The sequence below is a fragment of the Hydractinia symbiolongicarpus genome, chromosome 5, assembly GCF_029227915.1.
Source record: "Hydractinia symbiolongicarpus strain clone_291-10 chromosome 5, HSymV2.1, whole genome shotgun sequence".
In the NCBI taxonomy this organism is placed as follows: domain Eukaryota; kingdom Metazoa; phylum Cnidaria; class Hydrozoa; order Anthoathecata; family Hydractiniidae; genus Hydractinia; species Hydractinia symbiolongicarpus.
The window spans coordinates 10,375,321-10,396,691 of record NC_079879.1 but is presented as its reverse complement, the minus strand read 5'-3'; the positions used below and the strand labels follow the sequence as shown (position 1 = coordinate 10,396,691).

At 33.4% G+C, this 21,371-nt stretch overlaps 1 protein-coding gene across 5 annotated transcripts; it reads left to right on the top strand.

The window, feature by feature from the left end:
- The first annotated feature begins 18 nt into the window (after window positions 1–18).
- Window positions 19–16,043, top strand: LOC130644720 (uncharacterized). 5 transcript variants are annotated; one of them, XR_008982622.1, is made up of 4 exons: window positions 37–322; window positions 419–753; window positions 4,542–4,671; window positions 9,708–16,043. XR_008982622.1 is itself a non-coding variant. In XM_057450436.1 (3 exons), the coding sequence occupies exons 1-3, from the start codon at window positions 1,320–1,322 to the stop codon at window positions 9,719–9,721; spliced, it is 330 nt and encodes a 109-aa protein (XP_057306419.1). In that variant the 5' UTR covers window positions 760–1,319; the 3' UTR covers window positions 9,722–16,043. The 5 variants fall into 5 exon arrangements, 1 of the variants encoding a protein (XP_057306419.1); XR_008982619.1 differs by having other exon boundaries at window positions 32–322; window positions 4,542–16,043; XM_057450436.1 differs by lacking the exons at window positions 37–322; window positions 419–753 and adding an exon at window positions 760–1,505.
- The last annotated feature ends 5,328 nt before the right edge of the window (window positions 16,044–21,371 follow it).

The window sequence follows — 21,371 nt, the reverse complement described above, 5'->3', positions numbered from 1 at the left end:
GACCAACTTATCTGTGCAGGGGTGGTAGGGAATGAATTTCGGGGTGCAGTATCTATCTCGACCGTCTTGATCTGTACTTTGTATCACGAGGCGAAAAACTGGTTAATGGAGACCAGTCATAATAAAGGGCATTCGCGTTCCTGATAAGAAATATTTAATTCCTTCCTGCAGCCAGCTGCCCCCTGACAATTTCTCAGACGTTCCCACGTCTTTCTTACTTTCTTTTTTTCTAAAAGTATATTGAATGCCGACAGGGATCTAGGTGTAGATCAATATTTTTAATTCTCTCCATCTTGAATGTACTTGAATATAAATCTGCAATGTAAGTTGAATTTTTGGTCTGTCATGATGTAACTAACTTTTACTAAGAAATAAACTTGATACAAAACAACATCTTTTGGAGGAATATTTATTGTAGAAACAGAAAGAGTACGGATGAGCTAAGAAGCAGGCTAGGTATCCATATTATTAAAGATGTTATCCAGTAAGAAGATTGAATTGGTTGCTGGGGTGTTCTGCCCTGGATTGCGAAAACGGCCTGTTTACAACCGGGACAGCCTGATTATTTACGCATGGTCCGATTATGTTTTTTTTGCACTGGTTATGTCATGGTGACTGGATTATGAACGCTGATATAATGGCTGGCCAGGCAGACTGTGATTGGCATTTTCTTTGAACTTTTGTGAATTAAACATTATTTGGAAAATAGAACACCCCTAAAAACTAGACATAGCGAAAGAAAAAAGTATCGATGTAAGTTTTAGTATAAACTACTCTTGTAGTAAATACATTTCAACATAATATACTTCGAAGTAACTAAATTTCACGGAACCTAAATTATTTCTTTTTGCGTGAATTAAGTTTTGTGAAAAGTTATTAAACTTGCGAATCCCAAAATTTAGTATTTGCCATGAAATTTCGTTTCATTTGAGAACAACAACAACTTTGCTACAAGGGCTATTTGCTTGTCAGAAGTGTCCCAATTTTCTACCGCAAAATGAATGCGCAACAAAAATAACCGCGTAGCCCGTAACGCATGCGTAACATTCTTTGCACGTGCTTTTTACATCGCACACGTTACTTGATTTACACGTGCGAATCATCGCACACCCCAAATATACTGATTATTTGTCTTAAGTCTTTTGTTAATTTTAAGAAAAAGAATATATTTGTGATTTATTATTCTTCTTTTTTTCTGACCTTAATTTGTTTGTCCAATCGCGTTGAAGCCTTCATAATGTTCTTAACATGTTCTTAATTTTTGGGGTTTTGAAGCCTCTGTTCTTATAAACTTTCTTCTTATAAAAAACAATGTGTACATGGGCAGACATGGGACATGGGCACATAGGAATGATATGAGAATGGTTAGGTGGATGTGTAACGCCAGTCTGAGAGACAGAAACAGTTCAGATGAGCTAAGAAGTCTCCGTAGAATTAAAGATGTTATCCGGATAAGAAGATTGAATTGGCTGGGGCACTTGGAAAGAATGGAGGAGGATAATAGGGTAAGAAAGTGTAAAGACTTGATAGTTCCTGGGTCAAAGCCCAGAGGCAGACCGAGAGAGACTTGGCAGGAGGTTATAAGGACAGACTTGATACAGAGGAAGTTGAGTTTAGATCTAACACAGTCTAGATCAGATTGGAAGAGGGTCATTAATATACCCCGTCCAACCCATGCTAGCATGGAAAACGGTTAAGCCGAGAATGATGATGATGATGATGATGTAGGTTAATTTGGAGATCTCCTAAATAAGCTGTAAAATACAGCTTAATGAATAAATCAATTAAGTGAATTATATTTATTTAACAGTAATAACTACATTTGAGTTAAGCAAATAAAAGTAGAGAAACATTATTATTTCATTTATTATATTACTATATATATTATTATTATTATTACTAGTGTTATTTACTGTAGGGAGACCACCATTAGTAGCTTGAGGAAAATAAAAGTAAACAATCATAGATAATAAAAAATGATTCCGAATAGACAATAGGTGAGTTCAGCTATACAATGAGAGAAAAATTTTAGTCAGACATAATTTAAGATTACTAGTGGTGCGCTGTATATGTTAGAACGGTCGCAGGCGTTTTTTCGGGGGTTTTCTAGGTTTTCTTTTGTAACTGCACGGAAAAGCCTGAGCCCAGTCCGAAACCGCCCGAATTGTGCAATGCACGCAAGGCTCATTGTTCTTATTTAAATTTTGTCACGAAGAAGGAAGGTGCTAATTTGTCGTTTTACTCTCAGTTTATTATTTGTGGGATTTTATTACAGCTATATTTATTGAATAAATGATATAAAAAACAATTTTTTCAGAACTTCCCCTGTGTGGGTATTGGGTACCTTAACCATGTTGTTATGTGCCGATATGCAAATGCGCTGTAATGGCGCGGTAGCTGTACTGTAAAGTATCTACAGACTTTGTTAATACACAAAAGACAGATGTTTATGTTAATATAAAAATATGCATTATTATTTCGTTTACTAACCCTCCATCATAACCAGAGTAAGTCTAACATCCACTACAACTGCTCGACATTAAAAGAATAAATTATACATCATGGTATTAAATGTTTAAAAAAATGTCACGGGTTGATTCGGGTTTCTCTGGGCAAAACTTTGAATTTTTTTAAAACGCCGGAAGTCGCCGACAGCCCCATGGTTTTGGCGGCGGTTCTTGCGAGTCAGCACTTTAGTCTAGTGGTGAGAGAGACAAATTTTTTAGAGAGAAGGGAACCTTGTAAAAAATTCCAGGAAAAACACGCTGATAACGAACTGAATTAGAACCAAATGATATAGTGGAGACAGTGGAGAGATTTTTTAATCCAGGAGCAGAACCATGAGTGCTATGAGAGTGGGTGAAGTCACTATTGAAAGTACTAAAGTGTTTGGAGGAGATCTTTATGATACAAACTGTGAAGAAATATCACATTTTTTAAGGTGAATCAAGTCACAGAATTTCAGAATACCAAGTTTATTTAATAGAGGATTTAAGGGGGCATTGCGTTGTTGAAAAGACATAAGTCTGACAGTGAAATGCTGCAGAATGGATATGCACTTATCACTTTGTCCCAGACTATTTGCCTTGTTGTTAACCATACTCACAAGAAGTGACCGCAGCTGCGCTTAAAGTGTCTTGTCGCCTAAAAACAAGTGGGTTCAACTCAAAATTTCACCTATATGTAAGGAAAATGCCGAAATTTTATATACACCTGCACTATTGACAAAAGAAAATGGGCTTCCCTTAGCTCTGCAAAAAATTTTTTACATGCTTTTTACTAAACGATGTGGTGAAAAACTATCAAAGTAGTGTCAACAAAATTCTTATGAAGCGTTTTTGTGTTTACTTTTCTCAAAACTTCTAATTTTTTTGCTACTTCAATATATTTTGGATATATCTATTGTTGACATTGCACCAAGCTATAGCTTGGATACTTTTACAGTTTTGACATCAGAGACCATTAGTTATATTCTAGAGATTAAACAAACCTATAGATATATAATTTCTGTTGTCTAAATTTTCAGTAGTAAGCTCTTCCATAGCATCTTTTTTCCTCTCACGCAAATGCCAGAGCCAAGGAGCTTACCACTAAAAAGTAAACAAATGGTGTCACAATGGATTTTATTTTAATATGAATATAACTGTGGCTCCATAGTACCTTTTTTTGATTAGTGTATTTATTATTATTTAATTAAGTATATAAGTAATTTATTTGTAAAGCAGTAAAAAAATTACGGTGTTTTAAACTATCAATTAGGGAATTTGTCAAGTGTATATTGATTTTTAAATGTTGATTTGATCATGGCTAAAGTAAGCCAAGGGCTTATTTAAAAGAACATTTTGTATTCTGTTTAATTAACACCAATGCGTTTACAATTCATAATAATGACATGATCAGACAATAGTTTTTGGGATTGCTTCTTAGATGATAAAAACAGTTTTAAAATACGGTACAGATACAGAAATAATCTGAATATGGTAACAAATTTGCTCTTTTTTTCTTTGAGCAGCTTTGAGTTTGTTTATTGCACTGTGATGAGTTTATTTGCCTTGCATATATTTATAGTTAGGATAGATTCTACTTAACAGAGAAGCTTGATCATGATTCTCACAATTGAAAATAATAAAAGTTAGAATACATCCTTCCTTTCAGCATGATATGAGATTGTTTAGGTGGATGTGTAACAACATTTTGAGAGGTAAAAGAGTTCAGATGAGCTATAAGTCGCAGGTTAAGTATTTATAGCATTAGAGATGTTATCCAGATAAGAAGATTAAGTTGGTTGGACAAAGTCCAGAGGTAGATCAAGAAAGACTGGGCAGGAGGACGGACTTGATGCAGGGAAATTTGAGTTTAGAACTAATATAGTCTAGATCAGATTAAAAAGGCCATTAATGTATGCCATCCAACCCATGCTGACATAGAAAACAAATGTTAAACTGAGAATGACGGTGATTATGATGATGATGATGAAAGGTGTTCATAAAGTGTCTATATTACAAGGTATATACATTAAACTTTTCTTTTCTTGTCTTCAGGATTTCCGCAAGCCTTTTCGAGCACAACGTCAAAGAGAGGCAGCTAAAGAAAGTCAATTTATTAGAACTCTTGTGAGTTCACCAACGACAACACAATTAAAGAAGGTCAGTGCGGAGGAGACTAATCACGGTAATACATGTATTTGTATTTTACTGTCATTTCAGTTTAAAGGTGAAATCTCTGATTTTCAGTGTATAGCAAGACAATTAACGTTTTTATTCATGAAAGAAAGCTTTACGAAATATAATACTCTCATTTTTCTGCGATAATGACGTAACATATGTGGTTTTTGGGTCCCAGCCGGCATAAAATCATAAAAAATCATAAGATGAGCAATTTTTTTCTCGAAAATCATAAAATTAGCCTAAAATTGATTTCTTGGCATAAAAAATCATAATTTTTGAACATGTGTTCTCCAAAATTTTGTTTATGCAGTTATTTTATATTTTTTAGCTCTTTACTCTCTAAAATTACATGCAAAGTATCATGCATCTGAATCAAAAAAAGATCTTATCAACCAGAGGACATATACAACTAGTTCCGAAGATGGCAAGTTAAGTCTTAGTCAAGGCAGTTTATTCTTAAGACAAGAAGATTTAGTAAACGAACGCAGAAATTTTACAAGCTTTGCAGATAGTTGATAAAAACCATTTGTTTGCCTCCGCTAAGGAGGACAGCGAAAGATTTCGTTGAATGTTCCTGGTTCTAGTATTGCTAAATCTTACAGTATGGCAGACACTAAAGCGCGGTATAGTATAAAATTTGGAATAGCAGAAAACCTTAGAAAGAAATTAATATATGATGTTAACAATGCACATCATCATCATCATCATCATTCTTGGATTAACATCTGTTTTCCATGCTAGCATGGGTTGGACGGGGTATATTAACGACCCTCTTCCAATCTGATCTAGACTGTGTTAGATCTAAATTCAACTTCCTCTGTATCAAGTCTGTCCTTATAACTTCCTGCCAAGTCTTTCTCGGTCTGCCTCTGGGCTTTGCCGTAGGAACTATCAATTCTCTACACTTTCTTTTCCAATTATCCCCCTCCATTCTTTCGAAGTGCCCCAGACAATTCAATCTTCTTATCTTCTTATCTACGGGTACTTAGCCTGCTTCTTAGCTCATCTGAACTCTTTCTGTCTCTCAGGCTGGAGTTACATGTACCATATTCTTTTTTGTTTGATAAAACTATACAAATAATCAAGTGAAGAAGCAGTATGATGCATACTTATCCTATTGGTCTAACTGTCATGATAAGGTTGTGTGTGCGTATGTTGGTTCTTTGTTTGTAAGACATTGTACTGCCGTTTATCTTGTTGAACATTACGACGAGTTTGTAAAGCGAATGGAGTTAGATTCTCGTTTTTTTTATCTTCGTGAGAGTCTCTAGGATAAAATGTCATGATTTCAGAAACAAATTTGAGAGACAAACTGTTATACTTTATTGATCTGGCTCTGAGATCACTGATGACATTCTTTTTATAGTGTGTCTTATAATTCTGTTTGCCGTTAGTGACATTGACTTTAACCTTATTTTTTGTTTTTCTTCAACTGTTCAAAGGGATTTCTCCAAAATGTGTTTGGTTAATCGTTTTCTTTTCATCTTAGTAAGATTAGAAGGGTCTAGAGACACGGATTTCAGAAAACATTTTTAGAGGCAAACCATTAGACTTGATTGATTTAACCACATGTTAAGGAAGGAACCTTGGTAATAACAGTATAGACTGACAAAGCAAATTCAAAGCACGTTTTATGTGTTTACCCAGTTTTCCAAGGTTATCCAGTTTTTGTAGGAAGGAGAAATTAGTAAGGACCATTGATCCATACGGTTATCAAAATTAGGCATTGGCATTAAATTCGCATAAAATTAGCTCAATTTTCATAAAAAATGGCATGAAATTAGAAGTGAAAGGCAAAAAATAGCATAAATAGGGTTAAATTGGCATAAAATCATAAATAAAATCTGTGTTTTTGCCCTGGGACTCCTGACTAAATAGTGTAAGAACTGAAAGAGCGAAAATTTGGGCTTATTGCCAAAGGTAACTGCCTTGTTTGATGGATTGACTTTATATAGAGCTTAACAGAACGAATATTAAGGGTGTGCTCATTGAAGTGCACCAAGAAAATTTATGCACATTTATTTTAATCTTATTCTGATGATATATAACATATGTTTCATCGCTAGCTCTCGTAGCGATCGGACGTGTGCTCTAGAGCTCCTCCGATAAGTTAGTTTTTTTTCCACTCGAATCAAACATGACAAACGTTAACTTAATGAAGTAACCTGTGATCATCTATAGCTATCGTCAATTCAACTACTACTATCATCATGGTCAAAGAAGTGCAAAGTGCGTAGTTTCAAGACAACCCAAGTGAGTGTTCAAACTTAAATGTTTTCAACGAAATAAAGAATTTACGGGAAGATATCGCTGATCTTAAAGATGTTGTCCAAACTATAGCTGGTGAAAATTTAGAACTAAAAAAAAGTAAGCTCTCAAGAAATAATCATTAGAAAGTTAAAATTGGATTTAAACAGTCTTGACCAATATAAAAGATGGGAAAACATCAAGACAGCTGGTATTCCAGACTCAATTGTGAATGATATACTTGAACCCAAAGTCATTGAACTATTCGATGTAATTGGTATACGTGTTTTACCATTTGACATTGTGGCATGTCATAGATTATCGAGTTCAACGGAAGGTAATACAAGTAACTTACCAAAAAGAATTATTGTTCGATTTGACAAGAAAAAATTTTTGGGATTGGCTAAAACTTAATTGAAGAAACTTAAAACCATTGATTTACGTCATATCGGTCTGGAATATCTCTATTTTCCGTAAAAGTTTGTTTTGCTTGCATTCGTTAATTGTTTGTCTTAGTTAGCTAGCTACATCTGTCTTTTTGTGTGTGTTTTTTTCAAACTTAATTTTTTCCCTTTTTTTAAATTTTCCTTGCATGTCTGTTAATTCATATCTCTGCTTAATATGTGACAAACAAGCTAGATCTGATGCTATTTTTTGTGACTACTGTGAACTCTGGGTTCATAGAAAATGTAAAACTGAAAATGTAAAACTTGTGGAATCAGATAACTCTGGCTTGTGGTCTTGTTTTAAATGTAACTGTGAGCTGTTTCTAATGAATAGACCTGACCTACAAACTCCTTTGTTAACTGGGAGGAAAAAAAAGCCATGTCAAAAAAGCCACGATGTTTCTCTTGCTAATATTTTTGATTGCAATAATGTTGATATTCAAGAACTCCCTTAATTTTCAGAATGACCAGCTATCTTTTTTTCACATAAATATTTGCTCCTTAAATAAACATTTTGATAGTTTGAACTTTTTTTTCCAATATGTAAATGACTTTATAGTTATTGCTCTTTCTGAAACCAGAATCTTTTCTAAACTTTCATCTTATTCTCTTGTTCACTATATCTCCTATCATACACTAACTGAATCTACTGCTGGTGGCACATCCCTTTTCGTAAAAAAGACTCTTTCTTCTACCCGCAGACCTGACCTTGAATCTATTATGTGCACCGGATATAATAGATTCAAGAAGAATCCATAAACGTGTCAACATTGACCTAAAACTTCTGGTGGTTATGTGTTAATAGGATCTCCTTGAATATTGCTAAAACTGAGGTTCTTCTCTTCAGAAACCGAAAAAAATACCTGAATTTTTTCCTAGACTGAAACTGAATGGTAAGTGTCTTGTATATAGTGACTCGGTTAAGTATCTTGGAGTTTTCTTGAACCTTTTTTGAATTGGAACAAACGTATTGATAGCATTTGTTTGAAGCGTAGAAATGCAACTGGTATTATTGCTAAACTAAGGCACTTTTTAACTCGTAAATCCTTATTATCTGTCTTTCATGTACTATTTCTCTCACATTTAAACTATGCTTGTCAAGTTTGGGGTCAAAATTAAATTCCACTAACAGAATTCTTCTCTTTCAAAAGCGCTGTATCTGACTTATCACCTTTTCCAAATTTACTGATCACTCAACTCAAATATTCTTGAAATTTCTGACCTTATAAAATTCCACAATGCTCTTTTGATCTTTCAAATCTCCAAAAAACTTACTCCCTTAAAGATAATCAACACATTTGATCTTCGTTATTATCCTGTGGAACATGTAACCAGAGGAAGGGCAACGGGCTACTTCATGAAACCTCTATGTCATACCTTGACATACAATCAATAATCCTTTGGAACAGCTTTCAGAAACATCATCCTGACACACGCCTTTTCTATTAATAAGTTAAAAACATTTTTGTTTTCTTATAGATCAATATCTAACTTGATTTGTCTCAATAAAACAACTTTACTTATATTTTCCAAGTTTTTCTATCAATTTTTCTTTATTTTCTTTTAGCATGCAATTTTTTACTTGTTTCTTGTAGTTCCTAAACTGTTGATATATCCTCTTATCGTGGTGACCTCTCTCTTAGTGTTACTATTGGGAGGCCTCCCTCTATTTGTATATTTTAGTTAGTTATTACCTTGTATACTGCCTATATATGGAAAATCAACACTACTGCTACTACTACTAATACTACAACTAATTTGAAACCAAGACTGAGAGTATAGACACAATCGACTTAAAGTGTTGAGAAAGCGTTTTAGTGTATTGTCGGTCCGAGAACTTTTGGCGAAATTGATGAGATCAATCATCATACATTTTATTTTATTTTTTTACAAAATTAAAGATTTTTAGTAATAACTAATAATTTTAAGCAACTTGCTTGAGTGAAAATAAACCATAAAAGACTTTGAAAGTGATAAATCAGGTAGAAAGATTTCTTTAGTGTTAACCTCAGATTTTGCCTATTTCATAATATTTGTCGAATTATTGAGATGCTTTCATTCCAAATATGGCTTAGGGCAAATTGTCACTATTTTTTGTACAGAATATGTTTCAGCCACAAATAGAAAAAGTAAAGCGTATTTTTACTGAATTTAATCAACCCAATGTGTTTCCTACGCACTTTCCAGTGCAATCACAAATTTTTGATTTTGTTGATATTTAGGGAAATTATTCCGAAAAGTTTGGACTGTTTTTTAAAAACATGAAGTTTTTTAGCGGATCATGCCATTGTTATATTCGTCTCTTTCTGTCTTTTTTCGCACTTCCCTGTATTCTCCTAATCTTTAGAGTTAGAGATATGAGCGCTGTTTGTTTATGTCCTTGATGTAACTTTAAATGGCTTCGCCTCCTTGGCTAATCCGTACCGATAACATCATTGGATGAAGAACACTCAGTCGCACCTAATTGCTTTGGGTTTAAGTCATTAGCGACCAAGTAAGGTGATCGAAAATATTTTCGTGGGGTGACACAATACTGATACTGATTCGGATATTGCGACTCCTGATTTTATCATACAAAAGCTGTATTTGCGCATTGGTAAGTTGTATCCTGGTGTATGCCAAATCCTGCTGAATCATTATGTTTGTCTCCTGTATATTTTGTTGTTGCTTGCGAAATTCAATTAAAAATATCGGGATTATTCTGAAATGTCTTCTAAAACGGAGTGATCCAAATTAATTTAATAATTATTGGAGGATCCTAAAGTATTATTTGATTTGTTAATATACTAGTCGGTTGTCCGTGAAAAAATCTCTGGTTCGCCCGTCCTTTTTATACCGTATTGCGTGCGTCTCGCTATCTGAGTACTATTTTGCGTGACAGACATACGAGTATATTGTGTGGGAATTTATGTTCACCAAAAAGCTTTCACCAAACCTAATATTTTTATAAAGTTCTGTAAGCGCGACCACGAGCTGTGCTTATTTATTATTATTAGCATTCAACTTAAGTTGGATAAAAAAGTTGATATGTTATCACTGTCAGCTTATTTACAACTAAATCCAAATTCGCCAAAACTTGTGACTCCAAAATTTAAAAGTTAAATTATTTGTACCGACTAACAGCGAAAATATGGTAGTAGTGGAGATGTTGTCTGTAGGTGCCATAGAACAACTAGAAGCTAATCCTTTACCCTTACTGTTTGTATATAATGCTATAATTAGGGGTTTTTTATATTTTAAGTTTATATTTAATTATATATTTATATTAAATTGTATATTTATTATAATAACACTCGAGGGCGAAAATAAAAAAACAGGGATAGAACGAAACAACAACAACAGCTTCAAGTTTTATGCAACCACAAGCGTGACGAGAATGAAAATCAGATTTTGATCGGCGCATTAGCCAAACTGAGAAAGCAAACACGTAAAATTAGTTTTTTCAAGTAGATAGCCAACAAGCAACAGTTGAGATTGTTAAAAAAATTATATTCCACTGTTTTAAGATACGTGTGACAAAATACCTTCTTTCTTGAATTTTTCGCGCGCATCAACAGATGGTTGCACTAAAATATTTTTTTGTTTGTTTACTTATATACTACTTTAAACGGGTGCGCGAAAATTAAATGTGCACTAAGCCAAGGTGCGCGAAAATTAAATGCGCGAATTTTAAACTGGCGTGACAATTTAATGAATTAAGGTGGTATTTAATTGTTATTATTATTTTCTCACATATAATATTCCTGATTTAAAATATAATATAAAAGATTGGAAAAAGTCTTGTTTTTTATTTATTTTTATTGTATATCATATAACGAAGATATTATTTAGCAATATTCTTACTGAGTTTTAATTTAAATGCTATAAGTTTGGTCAAGAACAAAATTAATGAAACACATGCTTTAAAATATTCACTCTACGAATCGGAGATGCTGGTCCAGGGCGCAATATCAATATTTTTAGGGCGTTTTCTTCTGTTTCGTTCACGATTGTAAGCAAGATCAAAGCATGCGTGTTTTTGACTAAATAGTGTAAGAACTGAAAGAGCGAAAATTTGGGCTTATTGCCAAAGGTAACTGCCTTGTTTGATGGATTGACTTTATATAGAGCTTAACAGAACGAATATTAAGGGTGTGCTCATTGAAGTGCACCAAGAAAATTTATGCACATTTATTTTAATCTTATTCTGATGATATATAACATATGTTTCATCGCTAGCTCTCGTAGCGATCGGACGTGTGCTCTAGAGCTCCTCCGATAAGTTAGTTTTTTTTCCACTCGAATCAAACATGACAAACGTTAACTTAATGAAGTAACCTGTGATCATCTATAGCTATCGTCAATTCAACTACTACTATCATCATGGTCAAAGAAGTGCAAAGTGCGTAGTTTCAAGACAACCCAAGTGAGTGTTCAAACTTAAATGTTTTCAACGAAATAAAGAATTTACGGGAAGATATCGCTGATCTTAAAGATGTTGTCCAAACTATAGCTGGTGAAAATTTAGAACTAAAAAAAAGTAAGCTCTCAAGAAATAATCATTAGAAAGTTAAAATTGGATTTAAACAGTCTTGACCAATATAAAAGATGGGAAAACATCAAGACAGCTGGTATTCCAGACTCAATTGTGAATGATATACTTGAACCCAAAGTCATTGAACTATTCGATGTAATTGGTATACGTGTTTTACCATTTGACATTGTGGCATGTCATAGATTATCGAGTTCAACGGAAGGTAATACAAGTAACTTACCAAAAAGAATTATTGTTCGATTTGACAAGAAAAAATTTTTGGGATTGGCTAAAACTTAATTGAAGAAACTTAAAACCATTGATTTACGTCATATCGGTCTGGAATATCTCTATTTTCCGTAAAAGTTTGTTTTGCTTGCATTCGTTAATTGTTTGTCTTAGTTAGCTAGCTACATCTGTCTTTTTGTGTGTGTTTTTTTCAAACTTAATTTTTTCCCTTTTTTTAAATTTTCCTTGCATGTCTGTTAATTCATATCTCTGCTTAATATGTGACAAACAAGCTAGATCTGATGCTATTTTTTGTGACTACTGTGAACTCTGGGTTCATAGAAAATGTAAAACTGAAAATGTAAAACTTGTGGAATCAGATAACTCTGGCTTGTGGTCTTGTTTTAAATGTAACTGTGAGCTGTTTCTAATGAATAGACCTGACCTACAAACTCCTTTGTTAACTGGGAGGAAAAAAAAGCCATGTCAAAAAAGCCACGATGTTTCTCTTGCTAATATTTTTGATTGCAATAATGTTGATATTCAAGAACTCCCTTAATTTTCAGAATGACCAGCTATCTTTTTTTCACATAAATATTTGCTCCTTAAATAAACATTTTGATAGTTTGAACTTTTTTTTCCAATATGTAAATGACTTTATAGTTATTGCTCTTTCTGAAACCAGAATCTTTTCTAAACTTTCATCTTATTCTCTTGTTCACTATATCTCCTATCATACACTAACTGAATCTACTGCTGGTGGCACATCCCTTTTCGTAAAAAAGACTCTTTCTTCTACCCGCAGACCTGACCTTGAATCTATTATGTGCACCGGATATAATAGATTCAAGAAGAATCCATAAACGTGTCAACATTGACCTAAAACTTCTGGTGGTTATGTGTTAATAGGATCTCCTTGAATATTGCTAAAACTGAGGTTCTTCTCTTCAGAAACCGAAAAAAATACCTGAATTTTTTCCTAGACTGAAACTGAATGGTAAGTGTCTTGTATATAGTGACTCGGTTAAGTATCTTGGAGTTTTCTTGAACCTTTTTTGAATTGGAACAAACGTATTGATAGCATTTGTTTGAAGCGTAGAAATGCAACTGGTATTATTGCTAAACTAAGGCACTTTTTAACTCGTAAATCCTTATTATCTGTCTTTCATGTACTATTTCTCTCACATTTAAACTATGCTTGTCAAGTTTGGGGTCAAAATTAAATTCCACTAACAGAATTCTTCTCTTTCAAAAGCGCTGTATCTGACTTATCACCTTTTCCAAATTTACTGATCACTCAACTCAAATATTCTTGAAATTTCTGACCTTATAAAATTCCACAATGCTCTTTTGATCTTTCAAATCTCCAAAAAACTTACTCCCTTAAAGATAATCAACACATTTGATCTTCGTTATTATCCTGTGGAACATGTAACCAGAGGAAGGGCAACGGGCTACTTCATGAAACCTCTATGTCATACCTTGACATACAATCAATAATCCTTTGGAACAGCTTTCAGAAACATCATCCTGACACACGCCTTTTCTATTAATAAGTTAAAAACATTTTTGTTTTCTTATAGATCAATATCTAACTTGATTTGTCTCAATAAAACAACTTTACTTATATTTTCCAAGTTTTTCTATCAATTTTTCTTTATTTTCTTTTAGCATGCAATTTTTTACTTGTTTCTTGTAGTTCCTAAACTGTTGATATATCCTCTTATCGTGGTGACCTCTCTCTTAGTGTTACTATTGGGAGGCCTCCCTCTATTTGTATATTTTAGTTAGTTATTACCTTGTATACTGCCTATATATGGAAAATCAACACTACTGCTACTACTACTAATACTACAACTAATTTGAAACCAAGACTGAGAGTATAGACACAATCGACTTAAAGTGTTGAGAAAGCGTTTTAGTGTATTGTCGGTCCGAGAACTTTTGGCGAAATTGATGAGATCAATCATCATACATTTTATTTTATTTTTTTACAAAATTAAAGATTTTTAGTAATAACTAATAATTTTAAGCAACTTGCTTGAGTGAAAATAAACCATAAAAGACTTTGAAAGTGATAAATCAGGTAGAAAGATTTCTTTAGTGTTAACCTCAGATTTTGCCTATTTCATAATATTTGTCGAATTATTGAGATGCTTTCATTCCAAATATGGCTTAGGGCAAATTGTCACTATTTTTTGTACAGAATATGTTTCAGCCACAAATAGAAAAAGTAAAGCGTATTTTTACTGAATTTAATCAACCCAATGTGTTTCCTACGCACTTTCCAGTGCAATCACAAATTTTTGATTTTGTTGATATTTAGGGAAATTATTCCGAAAAGTTTGGACTGTTTTTTAAAAACATGAAGTTTTTTAGCGGATCATGCCATTGTTATATTCGTCTCTTTCTGTCTTTTTTCGCACTTCCCTGTATTCTCCTAATCTTTAGAGTTAGAGATATGAGCGCTGTTTGTTTATGTCCTTGATGTAACTTTAAATGGCTTCGCCTCCTTGGCTAATCCGTACCGATAACATCATTGGATGAAGAACACTCAGTCGCACCTAATTGCTTTGGGTTTAAGTCATTAGCGACCAAGTAAGGTGATCGAAAATATTTTCGTGGGGTGACACAATACTGATACTGATTCGGATATTGCGACTCCTGATTTTATCATACAAAAGCTGTATTTGCGCATTGGTAAGTTGTATCCTGGTGTATGCCAAATCCTGCTGAATCATTATGTTTGTCTCCTGTATATTTTGTTGTTGCTTGCGAAATTCAATTAAAAATATCGGGATTATTCTGAAATGTCTTCTAAAACGGAGTGATCCAAATTAATTTAATAATTATTGGAGGATCCTAAAGTATTATTTGATTTGTTAATATACTAGTCGGTTGTCCGTGAAAAAATCTCTGGTTCGCCCGTCCTTTTTATACCGTATTGCGTGCGTCTCGCTATCTGAGTACTATTTTGCGTGACAGACATACGAGTATATTGTGTGGGAATTTATGTTCACCAAAAAGCTTTCACCAAACCTAATATTTTTATAAAGTTCTGTAAGCGCGACCACGAGCTGTGCTTATTTATTATTATTAGCATTCAACTTAAGTTGGATAAAAAAGTTGATATGTTATCACTGTCAGCTTATTTACAACTAAATCCAAATTCGCCAAAACTTGTGACTCCAAAATTTAAAAGTTAAATTATTTGTACCGACTAACAGCGAAAATATGGTAGTAGTGGAGATGTTGTCTGTAGGTGCCATAGAACAACTAGAAGCTAATCCTTTACCCTTACTGTTTGTATATAATGCTATAATTAGGGGTTTTTTATATTTTAAGTTTATATTTAATTATATATTTATATTAAATTGTATATTTATTATAATAACACTCGAGGGCGAAAATAAAAAAACAGGGATAGAACGAAACAACAACAACAGCTTCAAGTTTTATGCAACCACAAGCGTGACGAGAATGAAAATCAGATTTTGATCGGCGCATTAGCCAAACTGAGAAAGCAAACACGTAAAATTAGTTTTTTCAAGTAGATAGCCAACAAGCAACAGTTGAGATTGTTAAAAAAATTATATTCCACTGTTTTAAGATACGTGTGACAAAATACCTTCTTTCTTGAATTTTTCGCGCGCATCAACAGATGGTTGCACTAAAATATTTTTTTGTTTGTTTACTTATATACTACTTTAAACGGGTGCGCGAAAATTAAATGTGCACTAAGCCAAGGTGCGCGAAAATTAAATGCGCGAATTTTAAACTGGCGTGACAATTTAATGAATTAAGGTGGTATTTAATTGTTATTATTATTTTCTCACATATAATATTCCTGATTTAAAATATAATATAAAAGATTGGAAAAAGTCTTGTTTTTTATTTATTTTTATTGTATATCATATAACGAAGATATTATTTAGCAATATTCTTACTGAGTTTTAATTTAAATGCTATAAGTTTGGTCAAGAACAAAATTAATGAAACACATGCTTTAAAATATTCACTCTACGAATCGGAGATGCTGGTCCAGGGCGCAATATCAATATTTTTAGGGCGTTTTCTTCTGTTTCGTTCACGATTGTAAGCAAGATCAAAGCATGCGTGTTTTTGCAACAACATAAGTAACATAAGACTCAAAGACTGCAACATTTGTAAACAAAAGGGCGGTACCGTATCGTACTCGCATCAGAGAGAATTTTGGAACTTTTAGAAGCCCGTATCATTACAAGCGTTCATTAAATATATCGAGGCAGCAATGAAATAATTTTAACTTGTCTACAAAAATTTAAAAGAAAAAAAGACAAATATAAACAAATTGATCAGAAATTTTTAGTTTGTGTACTCTTGGTAACCTAATTGTGGGGGAGGGGGGGGGGGGGAGCTTATTGAGGAGTCGTGGGTTGGTAATTTCCTTCAAATCGATAGCCGGGCATTTAGAGGTCTGATATAGGGGGTGGAGGGGGAGGATGAATTTTTTTAATCAAACAATGTTAATCTTGACATGGAATGCCTTTAGGAGTTTTAAGATTTTTGAAGAATGCACATTTCGTTAGTTTGCGATTCCCAAATGTACTGAAAGCTTTTCAATCTGGATAAATAGGGGGTAATAAAAAGGAGTAGGGGGTTAACAAAATAAAAAAAATAGTGTTACAAAATAATTCGAATGTAGAAGAATCGCTTTTTTTAAAAAAGAAGGGACGTTTATTTGAGGGAAGCGCTTATTTTAAATATTTTCTAGCAAAAGTAGCGGGGATTCGCTTATTTGAGGAAATCGGTATTCATTTCTGGCATGCTTTTTATTCTTTGTTCCAATTTTTGTCGAAAATGGAGGAATCAATTTTATTTAATCATGAAATGGGAAAATTCGACGAAGTGCGTTTTCAAGGTTTACCTTTCGCGTAGACTCATTTCACGTATGTTAGCAATAAAGAATATCAAGGAGTCGTGGCAAACACACATCAACACCCCGTGGAAGGAAACAAGTGTGAATATGTGAAAATATATTACCAAAATAAAAAAAAAAGATTTGAAAAGGAAGGGCGTAGTTGCACGATACAAAACAGACAAACAACAAGTTTACAACACATTTGACGACCACTTTTCTGCAACATACGAACACTTGAGATGTTGTAACAACAGAAAGATCTTAAGCTTCATGTCTTGGTCAAGTTACTGGGTAGGAATCGAACCTACGACCTTGACACTGTTTGATGTCACGCTCTACCAACTGAGCTACCAGTGAGGACCAAGACAGTCAGTTCACTAATCAATCTATTGTTTTGTGCTCGTGAAAGCAAAAGTAAGTGGTCATCTGTACAATACGAACGAATGTACAACCACCACCGCTTCCTTTCAAATATACATGATTATAAAAATGTTTTTAAAATTGGAAGGTGTCCAAAAGGACAGCATCTTCCTGTAATGTCTGCGATGTTGTGCAGATTGTATCCAGCATGGCAGCAAGCTTTTGCTTTTCAACCAGAAGTTTTTTCTTTCCGACAATACGCCAACGTTGTGCTAGCTTTCTCTCAATTTTTTCAATATCAGCTTTGATGGTATCTTCTACTGTGTTTAATGTAGTTATCGACTTGTGCATGGATTTACCAACTGTTGCCTAAGCAAAAAATACAAATGTGAAATTTTAAGTTACATTCAACTTCAATTTAATCAACTTATGGAACTCAACCTCGTCTCCAAGGGTTTTTTTATGTGGGAAGGAACATGAACTAACTTTGTATATAAAAAACCTAAAACGTCCTGAGGGTCAGATTGTGCATAATTTGTCAACTTACTTTCATATCAGCCACATCGGCTTTCATACATTTAATTTCCTCATCTTTCTCTTTCAGCTCCACTTCCTTTTCAATAAGAACCAAATTGAGTGACTTCAATTCAGCTGCTTTGATTTCAGCAGATTCTTTTTCCTCCACTAGCTTCAGCTTTGTATTCTGGTGTTTTTGAATAAGATTTTCCATGGATTTCGTGAGACGTGCTTTCTCCTTCTTAATGGTGATCACTTTTTTTCGCAACTTGTGAAATCCCAGCATTCTCCTGGTTAACTCGCGGCGTGTTACTTTGTTCTTACCAACACAATCGTCTGCATTCTCTATCAACTGAACTTCCTGCTTTTGTCCCTTCTCCAAAGAAGATTTTACCTTGTCTCCTGGCTGTTCCCGTTGATAATCCTCCACCGCATGGTTGGTATCATGCCCACCTTTCTCCGTGCCCTGCTTCATATGTTCCTTTTCATGCGCAGAAGATTTTTGAATCGATGCGCCTATATATATAAAAGCCAGTATGCTTATTAAAGATCTATAGCTAACTCAGCAACGCATAAATGCTGAATACTTAGTTTGAAACTAGATATATTTCATCAAGAAATATTACCTTCGTTAAGCTGCTTCGCTGCATCAAGATCTGAAATCATCTTTGACATGTTGTCATATTTCATAGTCATATGGCGTGACCGCCGGCTTTTTCTTTTCATCAGTTGGTCTTCACCAACACAAGCTATCGGCTTTTGTTTACTTTCAACATCTTTCACATACTCAGGCGAGCAATCCATCTTATTTTTTTTATTTATATTTTTTCTAAGACGGACCACTTGCTCTGGATATTTTGACGTCGAATGAAACTTATAAACATTTTCTTGATGACGCAAAATCAATTTGACGTCATATATAGTCGTGCGATATGATTGGTGCTTATGTTAATCACTTCGTACCCAGTGTGTGTCCAGTGTTCTTTAAAGTACATGATTTGGATGTTTAATTCTTCGTTCCTCTTGTCCGTAGATAATGGACACCGATGAGGTATATTTTTGTGCTTGCTCATGTCATACGATATCCAAATTAGGCACAGATTTTATGAAAGAATATCTTTTTGCACAAATTTTGCTTTAAAATAGACCAGAAAGTCATCAATTTTCCACAACGAACGAAATAATCGTGCTCAAATCATTACTTCGACAAAGAGAAACCATTGTAAATTACTTGTTGATCAGCTCATAAATAAAACTTAAACCAAAGGAAGACTGAAGTTTGTTTACTTTGTTAAAATTCGATTTTATGGCAATGCAATGTCTTCTTTAGAAATGCGATTATTAGAGCTCTTAAAAAGGACAGACGTATTTGTTGCACTTTAAAAGTTTATTCTCTTATTCTTGACTCATGGAATAAGCTTCCTAAAATTCTCTTTTTCTACGTTAAACAAAGAAACCAAATTTTTAGAATTCACAATATTTTGTTTTTGCTTTGCTTCTGGCCGACTTTGCAAAGAAACTTTGAATCCTACTCTTTCTGTTAGAACTTTGATAATTTCTAATACTTTCCTATTGCAATATTTGCATATTATACTCTTGGAATATTCCTTTCTAATATGCTCCAAATATGTAAAATCCTATTTTGTATCTCAATGAATATTCAAAATAAAAAAGATTATTGTCTTGTAATAAATTAATGCAATTTATCGCTTCTCGACCTTTGTCATCTCAGCAAGATGTACCTAGATCGCTCATAATCATAAAGCCGCTAATTTTGACTCACAGGGCGTCGTGTTTGTAAAATGTGTCTACTCAATAACTCATACAAAACATTGTCGAATCCAATTGTAAGCAGGAGTAACTGTTCACTGCGCATACTTGTTTTTACCAAAAAACTTAAATGAAATACGTTCATCCTCTCTGAGGTTCACTTCATTAATTTTATTCTTTTTTTTGCGGAAAAATATGCTTTCTAAATGAATCTTACTTGAAGTTTTACCGAAAAGTGATACGACTAGCTATCCCTGTTGTTGTAATCTGGAATATCTTTTCCTTAAATGTTCTTTAAACTTTTTTGCTTTAAGGAAAAAAACTCAGCTAAAGCTACTCATACCTAACATTTTCAGCCTAAAGCTTCACAGATGCGTCATATAGATTACTTTACAAATGGAATAATTCTTCCTTAGTTTAATAGGTATAATGGCAAAAGCTCACTGGAGCCAAAAATTTAAAATCTTAAATCATTTGTGTTATCAAATGTTTTAAAATGACATTTTCGTACCTTCTAAAAAAGCACTGGCCTATAAATAAGGGTAAATTGCCAATTTGCCTTACATATTTTTTTATTTATAAACAATGGATAATTCGAAATTAGGCTGGGATATGCGAAGAAACACAATCAGACTTAGAGTATGCTTACTCTATGCTAATATATTGAAAAAACAAATTTAAATTTAAACGTTGCCGTGCGAGATATATGGGTCACTTACTCATAAATCTCGCACGGAACGGTCCTGTTTTTAGCTTCAAAGAACAGACACAAATTAAGGGTGTAATTACACAAGACTCACATTATTGTTATATAAGTAAGAATACGAGGTATTTTTGTGAGAATCATTTATCTTTTTAACAATTAATTTTACATAGAATTACTGTTTTTTAAAAAAGTCAGTAATCGATGATTGTTTCGTTCTGTCAAATTTTTTTTGATTGATTTTCTTTGAGACATTCAACAGCAAAGGATCTATCTCCATCCCTAAAAATCTAGTTGTCTGTCTTTCAGTGTTAAGTTAAACTGATTTTTACTCTAATTTGCTTTTTTAGATCGTTCAATATTAACTGTGCTTAGAATATATCAAGATGATTTTTCCCAGAAAGTTAAGAATATTAATGTTGAAACGAGAAAACAATATTTCTATAAGAAAAAGGGTGAAAAAGCACTATTTCATATTCCAACTAGATCAGGCGATATAACTTTTCTAATTGCTAACTAGGAACCCAATTCCCTTAAATCTGCACGAGTTTCTGATCAGGCTTATTGTTGCACGAATTTTTTAAAAAACAAAACTGATGGAAGTACTGGCAGTAAAAAGATGTTTTATGGAAAATTACTTTAACTAGTTTTTTTGGAGACTAAAGCATTCCGTACTGAAAGTTTCTCATTTTTTGCGAGCTTCAACCACTAGTTTCTCATTAGCCGTTTATTTTTTAAAAAAACCACATGAACCTATGAAATTGCATTCAAATTTCTAATATTTCCTTTTAATTCTTCAATTTTCTATTTCTAATTCTAATTTCCTAATTCTCTCAGTATTGTGAGTGTATAATATTCGAAAGTTAGATTCAAAAGCGTGATTTTTCAAGCGCATTGTATTCTGGTTTAAATCTTTAATACGGGAGAGTGTGCTGATTAATGTTAAAAGCCACCAGGAAAGGAGGTGAACAAATCCGAAATAATTTGCATGGACTTGCTTTCGTGAATGGTAATTCTTGCG